This window comes from Fusarium odoratissimum (assembly GCF_000260195.1).
Source record: "Fusarium odoratissimum NRRL 54006 unplaced genomic scaffold supercont1.59, whole genome shotgun sequence".
Lineage (NCBI taxonomy): Eukaryota > Fungi > Ascomycota > Sordariomycetes > Hypocreales > Nectriaceae > Fusarium > Fusarium odoratissimum.
In genome coordinates this window covers 1-21,924 of record NW_022158785.1, presented here as the reverse complement: position 1 = coordinate 21,924, position 21,924 = coordinate 1, and the positions used below count along the sequence as shown (strand labels likewise).

Sequence of the window (21,924 nt, the reverse complement as noted above, 5' to 3'; positions counted from 1 at the left end):
GACACAGACGGTGGTCAGGATGCAAGGCTCTCCAAGGCCTAGCTCGCCCTTTGTGGCGTCTCCAAAAGTTCAGTTCTCATTGGAACATATTTTGCAAGAAGCTACAATTATAATTTCTTATCTTAGAGACCTTCCGCAAATCCTCACGATATATCCTAAAATCTGTTACCTGCTGACGAATATTTTCTTGATTTGAACCACATCGCATCTCTTTGACGTTTTCGCGATATCCTTGACATCAACTCACACAATGGCTACTCAACTTGTTCCTTATAATACGGCCATGAAGCTGGGCTCTGGCTTCAATTCATTCACCCAGACCCTCTGCGTTGATAATGCGGTTGTGCGCGAACCGAACAACAATGGTTCTGAAGAAGTCAGGCAAAGGCAGTCAGAGGAGGAAGTTCCCCAGTCTGTCATTTACAAGACCAGCATCATCGAAAAATCGACTGATGTTACAGACGAGATGAATGTGAGAATATGTCATAATATCATAATATCATAGCCTTTTCAAAACTGACCATGACATAGATAAATGGTGCCTTCAACATCAAATACGACCAGTTGACCGCTGATGGCAGCGGCAAATTTATCAATACGAACAAAATCAAAGAGAGCGATGTCAACATTATGGTCTCTGTCAAGGTCGTCAACCAGATCATTTATGATCACTCTCTCACCAAGTTCAATAGCATCACCAAGTTCAAGGACGACCCCCAGAAGCGCCTGGTAGATGTTTATGGAGATTCCTTTATTTCTGGCTGGCAAGAGGGAGGTGAGTTCCTGGCTGTCATCAGTATCAAGGCCAAGAACCGAGATGAGGCGCACAACATTGCTGCCGAGTAAGTTTGTCTTGCAAGACTTGTTCTGAAGCAATACGTCTTAACAAGCCCTCCAGTGCTAGAATCGCCTACACACGCAACAAGAGCCCGGCTCCAGAGAGTGACAAGAAAGAGTTCATGCTCGATATCAATGCCAAGTTCGACAAGATTAAGAATGACATTGCCGCTGAGAACGAAGTGTCTGTTTCTGTTATGTGGAGTGGTGGTGGTCAACATCTGAAGGAACGTAAGTCCAGCCTTTTCAATCTTTAGGTCATCATGAGCTGATACATTTTGATTGTAATACAGAGAAAAAAGACTGGGACTTTGACACCATGAAGGATGTCGCGCTAATGTTTCCTGATCTTTGTGCCAGGACTCCCATGCGTACTCACGCATTGCTCACCAGATACACGGCTTTACGAAGTTTCCACGAAACCCAGGCTTTTGATCTACCTAGGTATGACAAGACTGGAACATATACAAATGTGCTGCATGAGGCCTACCTCGACTACAAGGCCATTCTCAGTACGATCCAGGTCCTGGCATTTGAGGTCTCTGAGGGCAAAAAAGCGCTGATCGAGAACTTTCGTGTTCAAGAAGCCAGTAAATATTATCTCATCACTTTTGTAGGAGGTTCAATCTGACGTTTGGACAGTTGACGCAGCGAAGGTCATCGCTGATAAATGGCGCGAAGCAGGGAGTGAGAAATCAACCCAGGAGCCTACACCAGGAACTGGGCCTGAATCTACCGAGGGCAGCGAGGTCATGGTCCCTGGCCCTGAGGCCAATCTTGACACGAAGAACGAAAAAGCTCCGCCTCTTCCGAAGCCCAGGACATATCAGTCTCCTGGATTAGACAAGGCGTTCCCACCGACCATCACTGGTCTGGAAGAAGCTCGGCTTAAGTGCCGCTTCAACATGACTCGCATTATAGAGGAGGTGAGAAATTACATACCTTTTTAAGAGCCTCAGAAGCACTTTCTAATACGTGAGATCTACTGCAGATCGACAACATTACCGTCAAACCGGAGATTGCCACAGATGAAACCAGACCATCCCCATATCTCAGTCCTTTTCTCTTTAAGCTTCTTCTTCCACTCAGTGTGGATCTTCCAGCAGAGTCAACTAAGGTTGCGCAGCATGGCAAGGCGTTTCTGTTCAACCCTCAAGTTTGCGCTGAAAAGTTGGGTGTGGCAAAGACAACCAAGGAGAACAATGGTTCGGAATGAAGGCTATGAATGGCATGATAGTATGATATCTCATTATTACTAGCTAATATAATACATATTGTCTTTAACTGTATTATTAAGATGTTTGTTATATCTTATAAAAGTGTCATAATTAGTATTATTGCAGTAAGGCGACTGTGTTAAGGTTTAGATGGTTTAGTATTAACTACTTATATCTGGTTTTCTCTATTTCTCTATTATCTTTATAGAATCATCACCATGCCTTCTCACCACAAACTAACCCGCGTGCGGATGGATAACCGATTTCGATCTTTACTATAACACTGATGCACTTGGTGCAATTATAAAAGCTCAAACGCCCTCTAGGACCCCCAAACATATGAATCTCCACCTGTTACAGTTACCGCATCCGGTATTACAGTATTTGTAGCGACATCAGTCGCCACAACTGTATCATATTCGGTGACGGTAACATAACCAACGTTGGTAACAACGACACTGTTATAAGCAGTCTCAGAGGCAGTATCGTAATCAGTTGTGCGAATAGTGTTGCGATTAGTAACGCCGACAGTGTTGAAGTTGGTGACAACCACGGTTTTGTAGTTTGTCACCGTGACTTTAAGTGGTTTAGTCACCGTGGCACTCTTACGCTGTGTTACCGCTTTGGTTCTGCGGTCTGTTTTTGCCACAGTCCTGAAGTCTGTTGCCGTTCTAGTTACTTGACTGGCGACAGTAGTAACTTTCCTCTTTGTAATATAGCTTGTTGTGTACTTGGTCACCATATGTAGGACAGTTTTGGGTTCCTTGGCACTAACAGTCTGGGTTGTTGCAGCAGCCGGTTTGTTGGTGATGTGGCACGAACAGGCACTGCTAACGACTCGAGGATCCTTGAGCGGCAGGTAAGAAGGCACTTGTTTGACGGGCTCAGCTCGCTTGACGGGCTTGAAAGAATTAGCAGAAGTTGGGGGATTGAGAATATTGACCAGGTTGGACTGAGAGTGAAGGAAGAAACATACCTTGCTTTGGGACGGGCAGCCAAAATCAGAGAATTGATATACACTCCCTGGATCTCAATACGTATTGACAACCCTAGCAATCGTCAGTGACATAAATAGAGCAAACTAGGCAAAGCATTCCAAGAGGAGCTATATATAATGCCAATGTCGGTTTACTTAAGCTGAAGCGCTGTAGCATGTGCATGCACTAGGACCAAAACCAAAGCTCACAGCGTTCTGCTGAACTGAGCAAAACGACTTGCACGAGTCCCAACTGCTGGAAGGGCCTGCGCCACCCGAGGCAACCATATAAGAACCCTGGCCGTAACCAGGGATAGCGCAGTGGTATTCTAGAGAGTGGCAGTCAGTGCTAGGCCATAATCCCTGAGAGCATCTTACCTGTCCCAGCTGGAGTTGTGGGAGCTGCGCCTCTGTTTTATGTTATTGACTACTCTTCTGTAGAATTTGTCTTGGACAAACTTACGTGGCTCTGCAATTATCGTCAGCTTGGCAAACTTGTACGTTAATATCATTGAAATTAGTACTTACGTGACAGTGACGGTAGTTAGGACATTCACGGTGTGTCAACGTCTGTAACATCCATAGTAGAGGTCAAGTCGATTGTCGTCGTGATAGTCTTGGTGACTTGCTCAGTCACTACATCCGTCAATTTCTCTGTACTAGTCCTCGTCACTTGAGTGGTATCTGTATCAGTCGAAACTTCCGTCATGGTGTCTGTGATTGTCTTGGTCGCAAAGTCGGTAACAAGAGCCGTCTTGGTCTCCGTGATCACCGTCGAAATTGTTTTCATCACTTTTGTTCGAACTATGTGATACACATTAATGCGAACTTTCTGCATCTTAAGTAGTATCGCCGTCTTGGTTACCATTTTGGTCATGTGGCCAGTGACTAAGGGGGTAGCTGTCATGGTTTTGGTGCTTTGGAGGTAGGTTGAGCGGAACGCGGATCCGTCTGCTTTGTTGCTCCTCAAAGCCATGATATCTTTATCATCGGGCTGACAGATAGCTGGAGACAGCAATTATTTATTAGCTCAATCTATAAACATTTTTAAAGAAGGCTAACACATACCAGGTGCTCCCTTATCAAAGGTCAAGTCCAGGAGCTGGCCATTGATGTCGTGCTTGGGCCACTGAGCGCTAGTCGGAATAGCGCTTGCTGCACTGATAAAGAGCAGTGCTAGTGCTGCCTTTTGTGCAACATCTTCGATTATAGGTTCTGTCTGGGAGTGGAATTATACTCAGGTTTGACCGGTAATAAAATGCCAGGAAGGAAATATATATTATATAATTTCAAGGTCCAGGCCACGTCTCGTGATTTATCCAACTAATCCCGGCTTTTCAGCACAGGCTCGCTATTTCTAAGCCAGACCTACTACCAGACCCTTAGTCTCTTACAACTTCAAGTATTTAATGCATTGAAATCTCGAGATATTAATAAAAAGACCTAGGCCTTGATTTTCCCAGAGTATAACATGGATTAATGTCACTATTATAAGTACTAGGCAATATGCAGTTTATTTTCTAGTTATACACTGAAATACCTGCGTTATTTTCTACATTTCGGTGAAAGTAAAAACAGCCATTGGGGCATGGATAAAAAACTACAAGCTTTAGGCTATGTCAGCGCTAACTGCACATGCTAACCGTAATGCAAGGAAATCAAACAGCTAGCCGACCGTTCCGATTAACGTAGAAAGCAAGTTCTGGCTACTTAATAAAGCCCCATTTAGACCTTTACAACTTCACTACCTGGACAAGGCGTTAACCAAAACCGTTTAACACGTGGTCACCATGATTCACCAGTTCAAACTCTAACAACCCCGAGAGGCCTTCAATCAAGCACTTGATCTCTAGAACTTCGAAGAGCTCGTTAGGTTGCTCAATGGTAGCCGACGGATGCACCGAAATGAGTTTGCATACCAGTGTGCTGTGACACTAAGCGGTTTGCAATTCTGTCACTGAGCATGACCAAAAGGATCATGGAGACAGTTATGTACTCGATATCAGTGGCATGGTCAAAGGCTCAGTAACCTCTTCTTTTGAGGTATGAAAATCCCGACACAGACATTTATAGATGGCAACCAATACCTGTGCCAGACCGGTGAGGCAGGGCTGGAGTAGCTTGCGTGTCTCTACAAGGGCTACTCTCATCGTTAAGGAGATCTCCTTGCTTTTCTCCCAAGATATCGCTCTTTGAATTAGACTAGTGATTGTTTATTGAGGGAAGTGATTTGGCATATACCGATGTGCAAGACGTGGATCCAGTCTGCAAGTCCAGCGGCTGCAGCAATCTATAGAACCTTACAAAGCTCTGTTCCTCAATTAAAAGCATGGCCTGGAATTTGTTCCTGTCCTATAATCGACGAGGCTTAGACAGCACTAATCTCCTGACGCCTTGTTATAAATTGCGAGAGGTTGTTTGGTTCTAAGACTTTTAGCAGCTAACAAAGGAATCGAAGTAACGACGCGTCTGCCCTTGGTACTACTGCATGTAGTCGAGAACGCTTAACCAGAGTTAGGACCCAGCGCCATAAGACTTTTCCGATGATCCTGTCTCGTATGACTTTTGGTGTCGCTAAACCATGACATCACGTCGGTAATAATTCTCTATCGATCATCGATAGGAAGTATTGTGTTAAGTGGGAGCCTACAGATCCAGATAACAGTTGGGTTTTTCTGGATAAACCATTCAATTCTATATACAGGTCTCCGTCGTATTTGAATTCAATCGCAGCGTTGCTTCAAGACTACCTAATCTCATAGCTGTATGGGGACGATTACTCCCGGCGCTGACAAATTGATAGGGCTGACAAATGACTGTACGGAGCCAAGCTGCCACCAACAACCAGTAAGACACGCTATGTTTCATGACGTACCATCGACACCTGATTGGCTTTGATCTGATGCAATCTATGATTGATAAGATCGATTCGATGTTGATTCCGCGGAACCTGACGATACACGATCCCAAAGCCTTCCACCTTATCGCGGGTCAACATTTGCGTGGTGATTGATAAGATGCTTGATAATGAGCACCTCTGGGTTCTTTAGGTCGCATATATTCATTTAATGTAAGGTAGACAGTCATATAAAACTGCCCAGCGTCTGCTTCTCAATGTTCAATTCACACTCTCATCTCATCTCATTTCTCATCTCACCACACCAAGTTCACAGCGTGACAGCCTTTCTGTAATCAACAGCACTGTACATCAACTCATCTCATACACTAATCCACATCATCAAACATGGCCGCCAAGTCTCCCATCGTTCTCATCCTCGGGTCCGGCCCAAACATTGGCCAATCCGTCGCTCGCAAGTTTGCTTCCGAGGGCTTCAGAGTCGCCATTGCCTCTCGCTCTCAAAAGGAGGCAGACAGCACCGATAAGCAGCTTAACATCAAGACTGATCTGACCAAGCCACTCGAGGTTGCCGATGCCTTCAGTAAGGTGAAGACAACTTTCGGAACTCCAAGCGTTGTCGTCTATAATGGTAAGCTCTCCCTTCATATGATAGTCAAGATAGATCCTAATGCATCAAAGCCAGCGCCGCAGCCTTTCCTCCGGCGGATGACCCCCTGTCTGTCTCTTACACCGACTTCAGCAACAACACTGCCATCAACATTCACAGCGCCTTCATCGCAGCCCAACAGGCAGTCACTGGCTTCGCCCAGCTTCCAGAGTCAGCTGCACGCACCTTCATCTACACCGGCAATATTCTCAACGTCACCATTCTTCCCAAGTTCCTTGATGCAGGCGTTGGCAAGTCTGGCGCAGCTCATATGATGTGGGCTGCTGCGGATGCATACAAGAACAAAGGATACAAGTAAGTCGCCACATCGGGAGTCTGAGATTGTTGACTAATATTCTGTAGATTCTACTATGCTGATGAGCGCAAGCTTGACGGAGCGCCCAAGTACCGTGTGGACGGGAACGCACATGCTGATCTGTACTGGGAGCTATCTCAGGGTAAGGAGCAGGGTCACTGGATGCAGACTTTTGTCAAGGGAGAAGGATACAAGAAGTTTGACACGCTTTACACCCCCGTTGCCTAGGCAACTTCCATGTAGTCAATAGGACACTGCAAATGACAATTGTAACCTAGTTTAGAGCCCTTGATCTCCATTAAATGTTTAGCTCCCGCCCCCTCCAGTGCGAATATTGATCTCGCCAGAATAAATCCAATACCCATTGTTACATCTTGCCCCAGGAGAACTATTAAAATAGTCTCCTGTCCATGGCTTCTGCGGCAGAACATACTCACCACCAAAGAAGCGCCATATCTGCCAGTGGAAGACATTTCCTTCATGACCTTGTGCGCGAACTATCTCGCGTCGCAATTCAACGTACGCAGCGTACGAGACTGAAACGGCGAAAGGTTCTCGCATGCGATCAGAGACGTGACGGATGAAGAATTCGTCAAGAATAACAAAGAGATATTTAAACTGAATTTCTGCATCTTTAGACAGACCAAGCTTCAAGGCTAGGTTGAGTTTCTTGAGGCTAGGGAAGTGATTGTCGAGAATCAGAAGGATTGCGTTTAGGTCCTTTTCGCGTGGGAGATTCTTGCCTACACAGACGTCTGTTTCAACAAACCAGATGATTTCCAGTGATGTTATGGCTGATAATCTTTGTGGGAGGATATATGCTGGAAGGTCGATAAGCAAGGCTGCGCTCGAGATATGTATGGTGTTTGTACTGTACAGGACATCGATGCCCTCAGTATAGCTGACGGATAAATGGTAAGCATGAGCCGATAAAGCTTTGCAATGCAGACTTACGCCTGTCGGCACGTTTGAAGCCATCCCAGAGCGCCGATCCAACACCCATAGAGCTCTTTGCCGTTCTTGGTCCACATGTCGCAGCAGTGTGCGAGCCCCTCGCAACATCTATCCTTATCAACTGCTCTCGTACTATAAGACTCTGTCGCGATAGCCGGGTGCCAAGGCGGAGGCTTGCGATGACATGTGCAGCCTCTCCAGGACCAAGACTTTGGTCGGCTCTTGTCCAGGCCTAACCTCCATTCCTGAATCATCGCGTGTGCTTCCTTGTTGCCTGGCATTGGTGGGTGGCCATAGGTGAGGTCCATGTGAATTGTGCGATCGCCAAATGCCTCAATTAAGATTTGCCTTCGGATCTCAAATGGAAGTATCTGGAAAAACGATGCGGCATGGCATGATTGAGACAAGGCTTCCATTGAAGGCGACGGCGTTAAAATGTGAGGTCGCAGATTTGGAAGGGTCGGAGGCTCCGGAACGCCGTTTTGTTTCTCCCGTTTGGCGACGTACCACGTCATAAAGCGTCGTCTCATAGTTCATAGCGGGCACAAAATGCCATTCATGCTTATGTTGGTTATAGATGAGGAACAGGCAGAGAGCGCACTGAGGCCAAGCTTTATTATTAGTGGTTGGCGGGGTAAGATAGTGCCAAGATGGCCATGCACTGTGCGTATAGCCAGGACGAAAGGGTGACGGCTTGTTACATTTCTTCTGTATTTATTTTACGGCTTTACTACAACCTTTGATTGCTCCCATCTTCCCAAGACTCATACATGCCGTACTAAACCCGACATATGTTTTAGAAGCAAGATACTATAGGCATCCATGTCCTGGCTAAACACTGTGAAAGCTGGAAAACAACCAGAGCGTGGATTGCATGTAAGTATTTTACTCCATGCTTTCCCATGCACATGTCCTAAGGAGTAGAAGAAACAGCTTCTCCAGAACTTAGAATTGTGTTACGGATGACACGAGGGTCGCTTGACGAATGGATTAAGTCATCAAGGCAATATATCATAGTTATGTGAGTTGCTTGTATATGCTAACAACTCAATTAACATCTCTATCTGAATGAAGGTACTAGAGGTATGAAAATCTTCAGGCTGAACTAAGATCGCTATCAATCCCTTGTATCAACAGACAATTGCAAGCAGTCGAAATTCGCAATGGTTCTACTAAATACACTCCATGACTGGAAAGCAAATATACTTACATCACATGGCCAGTGGCCTTTTCTCCATTTCATACCTATCCTCATAGTCTCCCCAAATCCAGTATCCATTACTTGCTGTTGCATTGCATATATCTCCCTTATCGTACAACACAAATGGCCCAGGCAACAAGGGTCGCCAGACTTGGACACCACTCTTCCTAACATAATATTGATCGTTGTGACGCACCTCGTTCTGAAAGTCTTTGTATGCAGACTGCGAGATGGATAGCAAAAGAGGGTCACGAAGATGATCAGACTCAGGCTTGTCACACCGCCGTTTGAGGAACGCGTCTATCGATTGAAACATATCCAAGACATATGCAGGTCTTCTCTTGATGTTCGTCCTGGTATCTTCTATAATAGGAAGGTCGAGTCGTAGCCCGAGATGAAGGCTCAGGAGACTAGGAAAGTGTGTATCTAGGATGAGTAGATCCTTTTCTAATTGTTGTAGGTTTGGAAATGCTTTCCCTTGTTGTTCATAAGTTTCAAGCCAGAACACAACCTCAAGTGAGTATATCAGCGATAGACTTCGCGGAGGAATTAGTGTGCTCAAGTTGGTAAGAAGAGGCTTGCTTGATATATGAATAGTGTTTGTGCCGTAAAGGACCTCAGTTCCTTCGATGTATCTGGAATACAGGGCAGTTAGTAATGAGCCAATATGATTCATGAAGAGACTAGAACACTTACGCTTGGCGGCAGGTCAAGAGCCATCCCATCGCCCCAATCCAGCAAGAATCAGGCTTGTCAGTCCTTTTAGTCCATAGGGTACAAAAGGCCGCCCAACCCTCACAGCATCTATCATCAGCAGGCTTGATGTAACTATGGAAGTCCAGAGTAATCTTGAACCGAGGCGGTGGGAGGCGATGACACACACAGCTTCTCCACTGCCAGTACTTGGGCCGACTTCTGTCTAGACCCAAGTTCTCTTTTGTATATGGCCAGAGATGTCCAGCCTCTTGATCAAACCTGTGAGCAGGGTTTGTGGATCTGTAGCAAGATCTTTCTTCGTTTAGCGGTTCACGCAATGGATGGGTTAAAGCGAGATCCATGTGAACTGTGCGGTTGCCGAATGCATGAATTAGAATCTTTCGTCTGAGTTCGAGGGGCAATCTGAAGAAGGGGACCGTTTCTGATAATGTTGTAATTTGCTCTTGCGATGGTGATGGTGTCAAAGTGTATGGTCGCGGATTGGGAAGCCGTGGCATTTCAGGGTCTTGAGGGGTGCGTTGGCGACTGTGACGTTTGGAGCTCATCCATGCTTTGAAACGTCGATGCATGATGACGGGGAAAAGCGTTGGGTGGTGCGATTTTGGTCGTGAGATGCAGAGGGGGAGATAGCGGAGGGATCTGCGCTTTTCATATGCGGCTGGCGCGTCACTTGACTTGTTGGCCAAGAAGCGGCAGGGTTGGTCTCCCTACCACGGATGACACAGCAGCGCGGTCGGCGCGAATAAGACATAAATATTCATAAGCTAAGATATGTTTTTGAAAGGAACTGGAAATGTTCTCATTATTTACACTTCTACTTCGTAGTCTAACATTATACTATTACAGCGTATGTGGCAGTAGATGTCCGCGTCCCATTGAATTCGCAGACCTGCGAATAGCATCATGGTCTCTCCAGATCCAATATCCTTTGTCCGCAGTAGCATTCTGATTCTCATCACTTCCACTTGTGACTTTTGAACCGGGCAACAAGCAGCGCCAGATCCGACTGCACGATAGCCACATTCCAGGGTAACCACCCGTGCGAATGCATCGCTCTAAATCTCTCCAGGCAGATGTTGTGATGGACAATATGAATGGTTTACGGAGACAACCTTTTCGTCGCTTGACGAACTCGTCCAGTATCCTGAGCATTCCATCGAGATACGCCCGTTGCATAGTAGGTCGGCTGTTTACCATCTGGACTATGGGGAGATCTAGTCTGATACCTAGGTGAAGGATGGATAAGCTTGGGAACTGTGTGTCAAGAACGTGCAGTATCTTCTCTAACTGGTGTTGGTTTGGAGCTGCCCTGCCTTGATGTTCATGTGTACCGACAGACCAAACATCCTCGAGGCCTGGGATGATTGAAAGTCGTTGAGGAAGTAGAAGTGCCGATAAGTTATCAAGCAGAGCCTTGCTTCCAGGATGAACCGTATTTGTACCATAAAGCACCTCGACGCCCTCCACATAGCTGTAGGCAGACTAGTTAGCACGAGGGGAGTAGAGGTCTATATAAAAGAACACACGCTTGGCGGCAAGAAAGAAGTCATCCCATAACCCCCTTGAAACAGCATTTTGGATCTTTGAGAGTTTTGACCCATAGCTCGCAATGATGCGACTCGCCTTCGCAGCAAAAGTCGTCAGCAGGCTGTTCCCAACCTGGGACAGTCTCGTCCCGGCAATATTGGGGTGGTGGGAGGCGATGGCATACACAGCCCCTCCATTGCCAGTGCTTCGGCTGACTCCTATCTAGGCATAGGTTCCCAGATGTTTCCGGCCAGCAGTGGCCATAATTTGTTGTGAACCTATGCTCTGGATACCCTCTGTCGGATCTTTGTAGCCTCAACGGATATTTCAGGACGAGATCTATGTGAATTGTCCGATCATCAAACGCTTCGTCTAGTATTTTCCGCCTTAATTCGGGTGGTAATGTGAAGACAGGTGCAATCTGTGCTTGCGTTGCAATATCTTCTGTTGAAGGCGAGGGCGTCAATAAGCGCGATCGCGGATTTGGAAGTAAAGGTATTTCTGGCTCAGCGACAGAGCTTTTGCTTTTATTTAGATTCGATTCGATCTTTTTGATGCTAACCATGCTTTAAAATGATGATGCATGGTGGGGAATCTGCATAAGAAAAGTTGGCCAGTTGTTGCAGATCAGGACTTGGGACGAGAAGGTGGAGAGGACTGGGCTTTATAAAGAGATTGAAACCTCGTGCTGTGCTGACCAGGAGCTACACTGTGCCATTCTTGACGTGTCAACAGCATCGCCAATCTTGGCCGGGAAATATTGAGAGCTCGTCAACAGCTACACAAGCCAGTACATACTGTGGCGGGTTTCAACTCTGAATGTCAATGGACACGCACTCCTGTTAGAAGACTCTTACTATACGAAACAATCACAGTTGTAAAGGTTCTCAGGCAATACGAATTGACAGGTTTGGCGCAATCTCCATTAATCACATCTCTTCCATCAGCAGCAACTCTCCAAACCCATCGAAAGGAACTAACAATCGAACACCACTATGCCCCCACGTTCACGCAAACATAAGAATCAGGCTTCAGCCCGCTGCATGTACTGCCTAAAGCTGGATTCCAGGTAAGGAGCTTGTCCAATAATATACTGTTGGCTCGCCGAATGGACTTGCAGGTATCCTTCTTTGAAACAAGCCAGTATCTCTCGCAGCCAGTTGCTATGCCTGACTGGGTTGGCATAGCTGTTGCCGGTCGAGTAGGCGCTGTCACGTCTGCGGTTCTGGTCGTAGGAGTATCGGGGCCAGCGACACAGTACCAAGTGTTATCTTCAATATCACCACAGTCGTCTAGAACTGATGGATTCATCGCGATGAAACCCTTGATATTGAACGTCCCAAACATGTTCGCCAGTTGCTCACATGTTTCTCCACCAGTAGTGTAGTACCAGGCTTTGCAGTCCTTGGGGCTGCCCCTGGGAACATCACTGGGTGTTGTCGTGACAGTCGGTGGCATCGGAAGCTCACTCTTGACACCGATTCAGTACCAGTTGCCCTTCCAGAGGCCATCACAGTTCTTCTCAAGTCTCAAGTACTGGGTTGTACTTGAAGAATTGGTCTTTAGAGAGGTAGTTGTACGTCTTGAGGATATCGCGACAGCTCTCATCAGCTTCCGCTTGATGATAGTTGACGCAATCTGTGGGCATGAGCCCATGTGCTGGTGTTGGGGTGAAATTTGAGCCGGAAGGCGTAAGCTTTGTTGGTTTGTGAGACGTTGGTTCTGGGGGAGGAGTAAAAGGTGGCATGGATGTTTCCCACTCAAGGTTGCCAGTCGAGTTAGATTTGACTCCGACACAATACCGGTAGCCGACAAAGAGGCCTGAACAGTCTTGGTGGACTTCAGGGTTCCATTTAAAGCTCAATGTTCGAGGTCAGCAGGCGGGAAAGAATTTATGAAAGTTATCTGGAGACTTACAAGTCCTCTTTCTTCATGGAAGAGCTAGGCGTACTGAGAACATCTCGACAGCTTTGTCGACCGTGGACGAGATGCCACTTGTTGCAGTCTTTTGGCTGCCCAGATTGTGTAGCTTTGGGAGGCTAAGTGACATCTGTTGTAGGCGTGGTGATATTCCACGTTGAAACGGGATTGAGAACCGAGTATGTTGTATTGGCAGAGGTAGTGGCTATTGACTTGGAGATTATTCCCGACGCTGAAGTTATTGTTGAGGAGAGATCCTCAGTTGAGGGCATTTTTGTGGTTGAAGTTATGCTTTCCTTGGTTGACTGGGTATTTGCGACTGTTGCTCGTGGTAGTGGATTTGGCGGTAGTGTAGATAGCCGAGGCACCATCAACTCTGACGCAGTAGGCGTACTTCAACCAGAAGTTGGTCAAACAGTCTTTGGAGACCGTCGGGTTCCAAGCCAGGAACTCTTTTTTGGTGATGTAGTACCTCCTGGGAACAGTCTCGCAATCGTCGCCTTGCTTGACAGTATGCCAGGCAATGCAGTTGGATGGCTGTCCAGGATGAACTGGACCGCCCGGCTTACTGTCCTGAGTGAGCACAGCGGTGATCATGGCCCAGTAAAAGAACAAGGACAAAATGAGAGACTTCATGATAGCGTAGGTGGTTGCAAGAACAATATTGCGCAGTTAGAGACCAGACATGTATTCGTGAGTGAGATGTCTAAGATCATGAGAAACAGAGATTATACCACACTATCCAAGCCAGAAGGGTGTACAATCTCACAAGGCCGTTTCGCACGACTCATGAACTCCATTATTCCGACAGCAGATACATCACCAACAGGATGTTGGTAGCTCACATCATGAAACGAGGGTGTCATTGCGACTGCGCCTCGAAATTGCAAGTGCCATGTAAAATAACGCATTGCACGTTCATCCTAATATGCTGCCTGCATGTGCCCCGCCGAGTTGTTTGTTGGTTGAGGTCTAAGAAGAATAAACTCAGTAATCTCCATCTTCATGTGCTTATGGAGCCAGGAGTTCCATGTCTGATCATAAAAACCGGGTACCGAAGATCAGTGGAGAAGCTTAACGGTACCCTTACGTTGACACGACCTTCACCGGCCATTATCAGATGATCAACCCGAGATCACTCGTGAGACAATTCAACTTCAAAGGTGAATTAAGTTTGGTTATGTATTATATCTTTTATGTAACTAATAATACAATTTTGTGTGTATGGAAGATCTTGAATCAATGTTCACTAGTTAGCTAACAGAAAGTAGAGCGACACTATGTAGATCTTCGTGATGTTGCTTTTTAAACGATAGAATAACAGAATGTAACAAGATCTGAACGCCAAATTTACACAGGCATTTATGAGATAAAACTATGAAATAAAACAGGTCTACGTAGCAGACTACTGGACAAGCGATCACGTACGCCGAGAGTGTGAATCGAAACAGTATACAACCTCCATAATAATGTAAACATTTAAGACTATCAATACTGATGAACACGCGTGGGAATCCCATTTTCAGGCATGAAATTCCCCAACTCTGGATAATCTTACAATTCATCCTTGATCTTACCCAGGCTTCCAGTTCCAAAACAGGTAACATCCCTCTGAGGTGGGCTAACTCGGGCCTTCTTTCTCTTGATCCCCTTCCCAAGAGCCTCAATGAGGGTTCCATCGTCCAGATCAATCGCCTATACCATGGTCCTATTATCGCAAAATTAGTCAATGATCTAGTGTGGACATACGTTCAAGACTTACCCTCTAAGGCACCGCTCATTGGCATAGTCAAGCTTCATCTTGAGAGTCCTTGCATCGTCCCATGAGACCCACTGATTCGAGTCCTAAGTAACAATCTGGACGGCAGTTTCTTTGTCGAGCTTCATCTTGCCTCCGTTCTTAACGATCTTATTGATCTCGCTCGCGGATAGAACACCCTTGGTCCCAGTGCATTCACCGCCTTTAGCACCTGAGCTAAACTCACAGCCAGAGTCAAGGCAATTGGAGCTCTTCACAGTAAAACCTGCTTCGTGTCAGCCTGGATCGTTCTCTCGTTGCTTCGCCACTGACTTCGACCATAGAAACCCAGTCCCATAACTACTCGCTCAGGATTGATGTTGTTTCTCCACAGAAGCTCCAGAACTTGCTGGATCTCGGTGAGGTTGATATGCGCATGTGCGTAGGGGCCTAGGGACTCGATGTTCTCATCCCAAACACCATCTGCAGTTCTGTTAGTGTAATCTATAGTCTATAAAAATAAATTAAACTTACGGATATCGTATTTCATGATATTAAACCAGTCAAGGTACTTCTCCATGTTGACGATGTCAAATCCCTTGAGGCACCAATAAGAAGCGGGCTACCATTAAAATGTTAACAAATTCCCATATTTGTTTGAGAGAACAACGTACCAAATTCAAGGTCAGACCATATTTGCGACCGGAGGCATTTAGTCGCTTCCTCAGGCGAGCCAAAAGGTTGACGTAGTTCTCAAAGTCCTCTTCAACACCACCTCGATCTTCCGCGGCCGGGCTATCGAAGACATTAGCGGGAGAGACTAAGACGAGTGAATGCAGGGTCCGTACTATTCCCGGTCGAGGTCAACACCATCAAAGTCATACTGCTGCAGAAACGTAATGAGCGAGTCAAAAAATGCGTCCTACCTCTTCTCCGATTTTGCCCAGTCGTAGAACACAGTTCGATACTTTCCGGGATCGTTCATGGCCCATCCTCCAATGGCAATCCAGACCTCGAGATCATTCTGCTGCTCCTTCAGTGCGGAGACCCTCCCGTAGTGAGAAGCTGTTCCTGCATCCATTGGATCAAGTCGATATGTGTCAGGGTTGACAAGTGCAAAAGCAAAGTCGATATGCGTGTAATATCCGAAGGGAATGTCTTCAGGCTCCATGTTACCGCAAGGCCTCTGGTAGTTCCAGCCCTCATAATATCCGATGGTTCGCTTATCTGATGAGTGCTTGGCTGTGTCGCACTTGGGTGAAGCCACCGTCCTGCCTTTACAATAGCTGGCTAAGGTACCGCAGAAACCGTAGTCGCTACAGCAGACATTGAGTGGGCAGGTAGTAAAATTGGAGTATTTGAGACTCCAACCACCTTGATCGCATTCTGACTTGTAGCTACACTCAGAGGTGCAGTCTTTGCCACAGAACTTTGGACCAGTGCCGCAGATGCCGACCCCTTCCTTGTTTCTGAACTACTGTTAGCAGTCTCAAATGTATTTTGAGGTTGATGCCACCTACAGAGGGCCGCAGCAACCCAGCTTGCAGCCTTTTGTTTTGGTGCATTTCCCATCCGAATCGTCTGTATCTGGCTTCACCATCATGCGCATAGGTTGCACTGTTCCATCGCTTTTATACTGGTTCAAGATCATCTCGCGCTGACGACCAAGGACTTGAGCTTGGCCTGTAAAGGTATTGAGATCCAAGCCCTTGGCCACTGAAGTAAAGAGAAGCCAAAAGGCCATGAACCGATGTGAAAAAGACATTTTGGTGTATAACTAGAGAGTCATGAAATTGAAATAAAAACCTTCGAAAATGTGAGAGATGTATGTACTCGAATAAACTGAGGCGGAAATCCTCAAGACCCCTATATTCTTCCTAACATTCCTTGCTCTCTTTTATAATTAAGTATTAGTTATTAGTTCTAATAATACCCTTAATACTAATACTAGTCTTTAGTTTAGTTATTATTTTAATTTACCTTTAATTATCCTGCCTATTAACTTAGTTTTATAATATATTAACTTATACTTTAGTATAGTTATTATAAAGCTAGGTAGGTATTTAAAAGTTAAAATGCCTATCTAATAATATATAAAGTAAAGCAAAAGGCATAAAAGTAAAATAATAAAATAAGATATTTATTTTTAATATAATATAATATAAGGTATTATATAATATATTAAAAAATATAATAAATTTAATATTAAGTCTTAGTAGATTATATTACTATTACCTTAAACCTTAAGATCTAATTAAATAAGTGGCCTTAATCTATAAGTATAAAAAAGCTATTTTTCCTGTCCTTGGCATGCTAAATGCCCTCTCCACCATCACCCTCTCAAGGCAATCACCACCAAGGCTCTAAAATACTTAATTATAAATACTTTAATTATATATAAAGGTTATTATTATTTAAATTCTAAGACTTTAAATATATATAAATATACCTTACAAGACTAACTTATAAAGTAAATTCTAAATTATTTTAATTAAATACCAAAATGTACATATGGAACCCAATGCGGTAAACATATCTCTTCGTCGTCGTCGTCGTATGAAACAATATCTCTGGGCACTTTATCAACATCCAAATCCTTATTATCTCCCCCCTGGGCGCCTGTTGCCACCTCCAGAGACCTCCCATTACTGTAGGATGACCCTTTACTTGCAGTATTGGTTTGTGCATTAGACAAACGCTGTCGAAGTTCTCTAGCAGCTTTGTGTAATCCCAGACATACCGATTTGTCTGTCATCCCACTATCTCTTATCTCTTCATAAGTAATCCTTGCCATATCCACGCACAATCTATCATTGACTTCCCACAAGGTACCAATAACGTGGCGAAATCCTGCCAACTGGAAGGCACTAATTAAGTGTATGCTTTCATCGAAGAAGCGCTCATTATGAACTCGGCCCGTCCCACAGGCTGACAGGTAAGCGAGGAATGGAGAACTTTTGCGGAGATTCTGCTCAAGAAGGTTCGCCACCATGAGCTTTCCGTCTTCCAAGATCAAATTGCTTTTCGAAGGATCATGGTTGTCGGTTTGTCCATGTCCCGCGAAATGGAATATCTCGCACTGTAGCATTTGCGACATGACGTCGTTGACGCGCCGTCCTACTTCAAGAGCGCTAATTGCCATAGACTTGTAAATGCCCAACAACATTTTCAACTCTTTGGATGCAAAAGGCAAGGGAGAGCACTCGGGAGTGCTGTCCATGGCCACCACAAGTGCACTTGAAGAAGAGGATATGACAAGAGGGCGTTGGCGGGCGTGGATGATGGCTTTTACTGACGAGCCATAAGACGACATAACCCTATCAAGCACTGTCTCGAAGGAACTTCCGCCATGACGCCCGGCTGCATGGAGAGGGAATCGGGTCAGAAGACCCGTGGGGATCCACCAAACATGAGGCCAGTTGTCGTCGGCTGGAGGCTCTGTAATCCCTAAAGCACTCAGAATCGGTTCAGCAATCCCATCCCACAGCCACGCTAGGGCGTGTGAACTTCCTAGGTCACCACTCTTTGCCCTGGATTGCATCCTAGAGTAGTCTAACTGTGACAGGGCTACGGTCCTGACTTGTTCCTGCTCAATAAGGAGCGCGTCACTGCGGTATTTGCTTGTGTTAATTACAATAATGGGACCGCATTCCGCTGCATTCCGCATCTCTACTTCGCTCGGGGGTAGTAAGAACCGCTCGAAACCTGGTTTTTGTCGAATAGTTATCAGCAACCTGTTGATCTCTCTGTTGGCCTGATAACAATTGTCCGGCGCAGTGATCGGAGAAGACTTTGCTTCATTATCGCTTTTGGTTGTAGTTCGATTTTCGAGTTCATCTTGAAGGTGCGCGAAGTCTGTCGCCAGGGCAGGATGCTTCTGTCGCAAGTCCTCAACATCAGCTCGCATCTCAATAGATGTGGCAAGCACACCACGGCCTTGCTCGAGGAAATCAAGCGCGCGCAACGGCCCTTTTCCTGCTTCCATAGCCACTGCAGCTGCATCGGAGGCGAAGCCAGCAATTTGGCTAAGCACGTACTGCTTATCCGAATTTTCAAGTGATTGTGGAGACAACAGTGGTACGAGTTTCATCGAAACTCCTGCGATCTCATACGCTTGATGCCAATCAGGCTTGACAGCTAAGTAATGTACACAGAGTATACCGGCACGAATACGACTGAGTACTGGCGACGAAACTTGAGTCAGTGCCTGATGGAAGCAGGTAATAGACTCTTCGAGATTCTCTTCGGATGTCGTTCTACAATAACGCGTACCAAGCAGAACTCCTAAATTAGTCAAACGCCCTGCTCGATCAAGATGGCTCTTTGGCTTCGCTTCCACAGCTTTTCTCGCATGACAAATGGCTTCATCAAGTTCTGTCATTACTTCTGTTTGCAAGAAGCTGTCGCGAAGCCAAATGCAAAGATTATTCCGCCATCCCGCTTGACTTGGATTGTCTTGGGCAGTATATTCAATAGCCATTCGCCCAATTCGGATGGCCTCTTCAAGGTCGCTTGTCTGATTTGTCTTAGAGAATTTATGACTCAAACGTATTCCAAGATTATTCAGGTACGCCGGCTGATCCGGGTGGTTGTCTGGAGTCACTTTAATAACTTCCCGCTCAATCTGGATGGCCTTTTCAAGGTCGTTCATGTGTCCTGTTCTGGAGTGTCGCCGTCCAAATGAGTCCGCAAGGTTATCTAGTCTTCTTACTCGATTAGGATGTTGCGATGGTGTCGTGTCAACTGCCTCTTGTCCCAGTTCGATTGATTCCTCGAGATCGCTAAGAGATTGTGTTCTTAAATATCTGTATTTAAGATGCTGAGCAAGGTTGTTCAAGCATGCAGAGCGTCTAGAATGGTTTAGCGGAGTCGCTTCCAGGGCTTGTCGATGGTATCGAATGGCATCTTCTAAATCGTCCATTCCTCCTGTGTGAAAATACCTCTTTCCAAGAAGTATTCCTAGATTGCCTATGCGCCCCGATCGTTCTGGGTGGTCTGATGGGGTCTTTTGCACGGCTTGTTGCCCATGGCAGATGGCTTCTTTAAGGATGTCCATCGTACCTGTTCTTGAGTATCGAAGTCCAAGGCGTAGGCTTAGATTATTGAGAAAGGCTGCTTGATCTGGATGATCTTCTGGAGTCGCCACTAATGTTTGACGTCCAATTTCGATGGAATCGTCAAGATCTGCTGCTTCTCCAGTCCTGGAATACCTATCACTGAGTAGGCCTCCTAGAGTATTTAACCGTCCTGCATAGTCAGGGTGGCTGGGTAGAGTCGCGCCAACCGCTCTTCGTCCGATCTCAATGGCTTGTTCCAGGTCGTCTATTGTCCCCGTGCTAGAAAATCTTTCGCCTAATAGAACTCCAAGATCATTTAACCACGCTGCTCGGTTGGGATGGTCTTCTGTGGTTATTTTTACTGCTTGTTCCGCGTGTTCAATAGCTTCTCTGAGATATTCCGCATTATTCGTTCTTAAATATTCATCTCCAAGTCTATTTGCAAGATGATTCAGGTATGCTGCTTGTCGTCGATCATTTGCTGAGGTATTTTCGATGGCCTTTCGTCCAAGTTGAATTGACTCCCCCAGATCTTCCACTGCCCCATATCTGGTGTACCGAAAGCCAATGCGGACTGCGAGGTTATTCAACCATTCTGCTAGATTCGGGTGTCCTTGAGGAATATCCTTGATAACCTCCCGTCCAAACTGGATGGACTCTTCAAGATCATCTATTTGACCTGTTCTGCCATACCTATGGCTCAGGCGTATTCCAAGGTTGTTCAAGCACACTCGTCGTTCAGGTTGGTCCATGCGGCATGCCTTGACAGCTTCTCGTCCTGTCTTTATCGCTTCCTCTAGATCAGTCATAGCTCCTGTTAATGAATATCGATTACCCAGTCGAGAAGTGAGGTTACATAACAGTGCTACTTGCAGCGTGTGATGTCCATGATTTGCGTCTATACCTTGCTGTATGATCTGAATAGCTTCATCTAGATCATTTCGCATTCCGGTCGTTCCGTATTTTTCTCCGAGCAGTTCTCCAAGGTTATTAAGGTATGTGGATCGTCGTGGATGGTCTGAAGGAATCACATTAACGATATGCCGTTCAATCTGGATAGCTTCTGCCAGGTCCTCCATTCTGCCTGTTTGCGAAAACCTATAACTAAGGCGGATTGCGAGATTGTTTTGTAGTTCTGTTAGATTTGGATGTTCCTGTGGAGTTGTTCGTATCACATCTCGCCCGATGGCGATGGATTTCTCGAGATCATCTATTGCGCCTGACTGCAGGAATCTGTCGATCAACTTGTTTCCAATGGAATTCAAATTCGCTTGTCTACCCGAATCGGGCAAGTCTCTGCTGACAGGTTGCTCTGCGGCCTGGATAGGCATTTCATGGTCTTCCATCATTGCGATGACGAATATTTATCGCTCAACACAAAAAGGAGAGAGGGAAAAAGAGGGAAAGAGCTTAACCCAATCTTCTTTCCAGGTTTGATTTACTTGCTGACGCTGTCAAAACTGGCTGTGTTGACCGTAGCCCACTCTAGTGACTGCACATCAAGGCATTAATACTAGTTATAGTTAGTGTATAGCGAAAGCTGGCTGTTGTACCCCGCTGAATCATGCATCTCAGCCTTGAAATTTCGAATTGGAATTTCCAAAGAGCACAAACACGTGTCAGCCACTTATTGATCCGTCCGCGCCAATAATTCAGCTGGCCACTCACACAATGAGTCAGCGAACTTGTTATGGCGAAAGGTACAAAGCCAGCATCTTTTAGTCGCTTCTACCAAAAATGTACTAATCCGAAAGTTTTCGGCCTTTAGCATTGGACTCGTTGCACCTGGTCTAACGTCCGTCACCCAAAGACTGGCCACCCCCACAGACCGGCCACCTCACTTTTAACCCAGCCACCCAATTTATATATACTTTAAACAGTCACAACTCTACCAATTTAATTCCAATTAATTTCAAACTAACGCCAATCAATTCAGAATGCCTTCTTTTACTGAAAAA

General features: G+C 45.7%; 9 protein-coding genes across 9 annotated transcripts; 2 read left to right on the top strand and 7 right to left on the bottom strand.

Annotated features, from left to right (window-relative positions):
- Nucleotides 1-90: 90 nt before the first annotated feature.
- On the top strand, nt 91-2,185 carry FOIG_15788 (uncharacterized protein). The gene is made up of 6 exons (XM_031217176.1): nt 91-472; nt 532-842; nt 899-1,068; nt 1,131-1,427; nt 1,480-1,763; nt 1,829-2,185. The coding sequence occupies exons 1-6, from the start codon at nt 251-253 to the stop codon at nt 2,051-2,053; spliced, it is 1,509 nt and encodes a 502-aa protein (XP_031053073.1). The 5' UTR covers nt 91-250; the 3' UTR covers nt 2,054-2,185.
- Nucleotides 2,186-2,376: 191 nt separating this feature from the next.
- On the bottom strand, nt 2,377-4,006 carry FOIG_15787 (uncharacterized protein; the record flags this gene model as incomplete). Its single annotated transcript, XM_031217175.1, has 5 exons — nt 2,377-2,955; nt 3,241-3,359; nt 3,409-3,440; nt 3,494-3,499; nt 3,588-4,006. The coding sequence occupies 5 exons, from the start codon at nt 4,004-4,006 to the stop codon at nt 2,377-2,379; spliced, it is 1,155 nt and encodes a 384-aa protein (XP_031053072.1).
- Nucleotides 4,007-6,274: 2,268 nt separating this feature from the next.
- Nucleotides 6,275-7,080, top strand: FOIG_15786 (uncharacterized protein; the record flags this gene model as incomplete). Its single annotated transcript, XM_031217174.1, has 3 exons — nt 6,275-6,518; nt 6,569-6,851; nt 6,900-7,080. 3 exons carry the CDS (start codon nt 6,275-6,277, stop codon nt 7,078-7,080), a joined length of 708 nt encoding a protein of 235 aa, XP_031053071.1.
- On the bottom strand, nt 7,009-8,368 carry FOIG_15785 (uncharacterized protein). The gene is made up of 2 exons (XM_031217173.1): nt 7,807-8,368; nt 7,009-7,753 (listed from the first exon to the last, which is right to left on the bottom strand). The coding sequence occupies exons 1-2, from the start codon at nt 8,334-8,336 to the stop codon at nt 7,159-7,161; spliced, it is 1,125 nt and encodes a 374-aa protein (XP_031053070.1). The 5' UTR covers nt 8,337-8,368; the 3' UTR covers nt 7,009-7,158.
- Nucleotides 8,369-8,877: 509 nt separating this feature from the next.
- FOIG_15784 (uncharacterized protein) lies at nt 8,878-10,324 on the bottom strand. Its single transcript, XM_031217172.1, has 2 exons — nt 9,704-10,324; nt 8,878-9,642 (listed from the first exon to the last, which is right to left on the bottom strand). Exons 1-2 carry the CDS (start codon nt 10,291-10,293, stop codon nt 9,018-9,020), a joined length of 1,215 nt encoding a protein of 404 aa, XP_031053069.1. The 5' UTR covers nt 10,294-10,324; the 3' UTR covers nt 8,878-9,017.
- A 240-nt stretch (nt 10,325-10,564) lies between these two features.
- Nucleotides 10,565-13,185, bottom strand: FOIG_15783 (uncharacterized protein; the record flags this gene model as incomplete). Its single annotated transcript, XM_031217171.1, has 5 exons — nt 10,565-11,195; nt 11,247-11,469; nt 12,346-12,721; nt 12,789-13,110; nt 13,169-13,185. The coding sequence occupies 5 exons, from the start codon at nt 13,183-13,185 to the stop codon at nt 10,565-10,567; spliced, it is 1,569 nt and encodes a 522-aa protein (XP_031053068.1).
- Nucleotides 13,186-13,429: 244 nt separating this feature from the next.
- FOIG_15782 (uncharacterized protein) lies at nt 13,430-13,807 on the bottom strand (the record flags this gene model as incomplete). Its single annotated transcript, XM_031217170.1, has 1 exon — nt 13,430-13,807. The coding sequence occupies one exon, from the start codon at nt 13,805-13,807 to the stop codon at nt 13,430-13,432; it is 378 nt and encodes a 125-aa protein (XP_031053067.1).
- Nucleotides 13,808-15,016: 1,209 nt separating this feature from the next.
- Nucleotides 15,017-16,674, bottom strand: FOIG_15781 (uncharacterized protein; the record flags this gene model as incomplete). The annotated part of the gene is made up of 6 exons (XM_031217169.1): nt 15,017-15,195; nt 15,243-15,392; nt 15,444-15,531; nt 15,584-15,704; nt 15,836-16,378; nt 16,430-16,674. 6 exons carry the CDS (start codon nt 16,672-16,674, stop codon nt 15,017-15,019), a joined length of 1,326 nt encoding a protein of 441 aa, XP_031053066.1.
- A 726-nt stretch (nt 16,675-17,400) lies between these two features.
- FOIG_15780 (uncharacterized protein) lies at nt 17,401-21,315 on the bottom strand (the record flags this gene model as incomplete). The annotated part of the gene is made up of 1 exon (XM_031217168.1): nt 17,401-21,315. The coding sequence occupies one exon, from the start codon at nt 21,313-21,315 to the stop codon at nt 17,401-17,403; it is 3,915 nt and encodes a 1,304-aa protein (XP_031053065.1).
- Nucleotides 21,316-21,924: the final 609 nt, after the last annotated feature.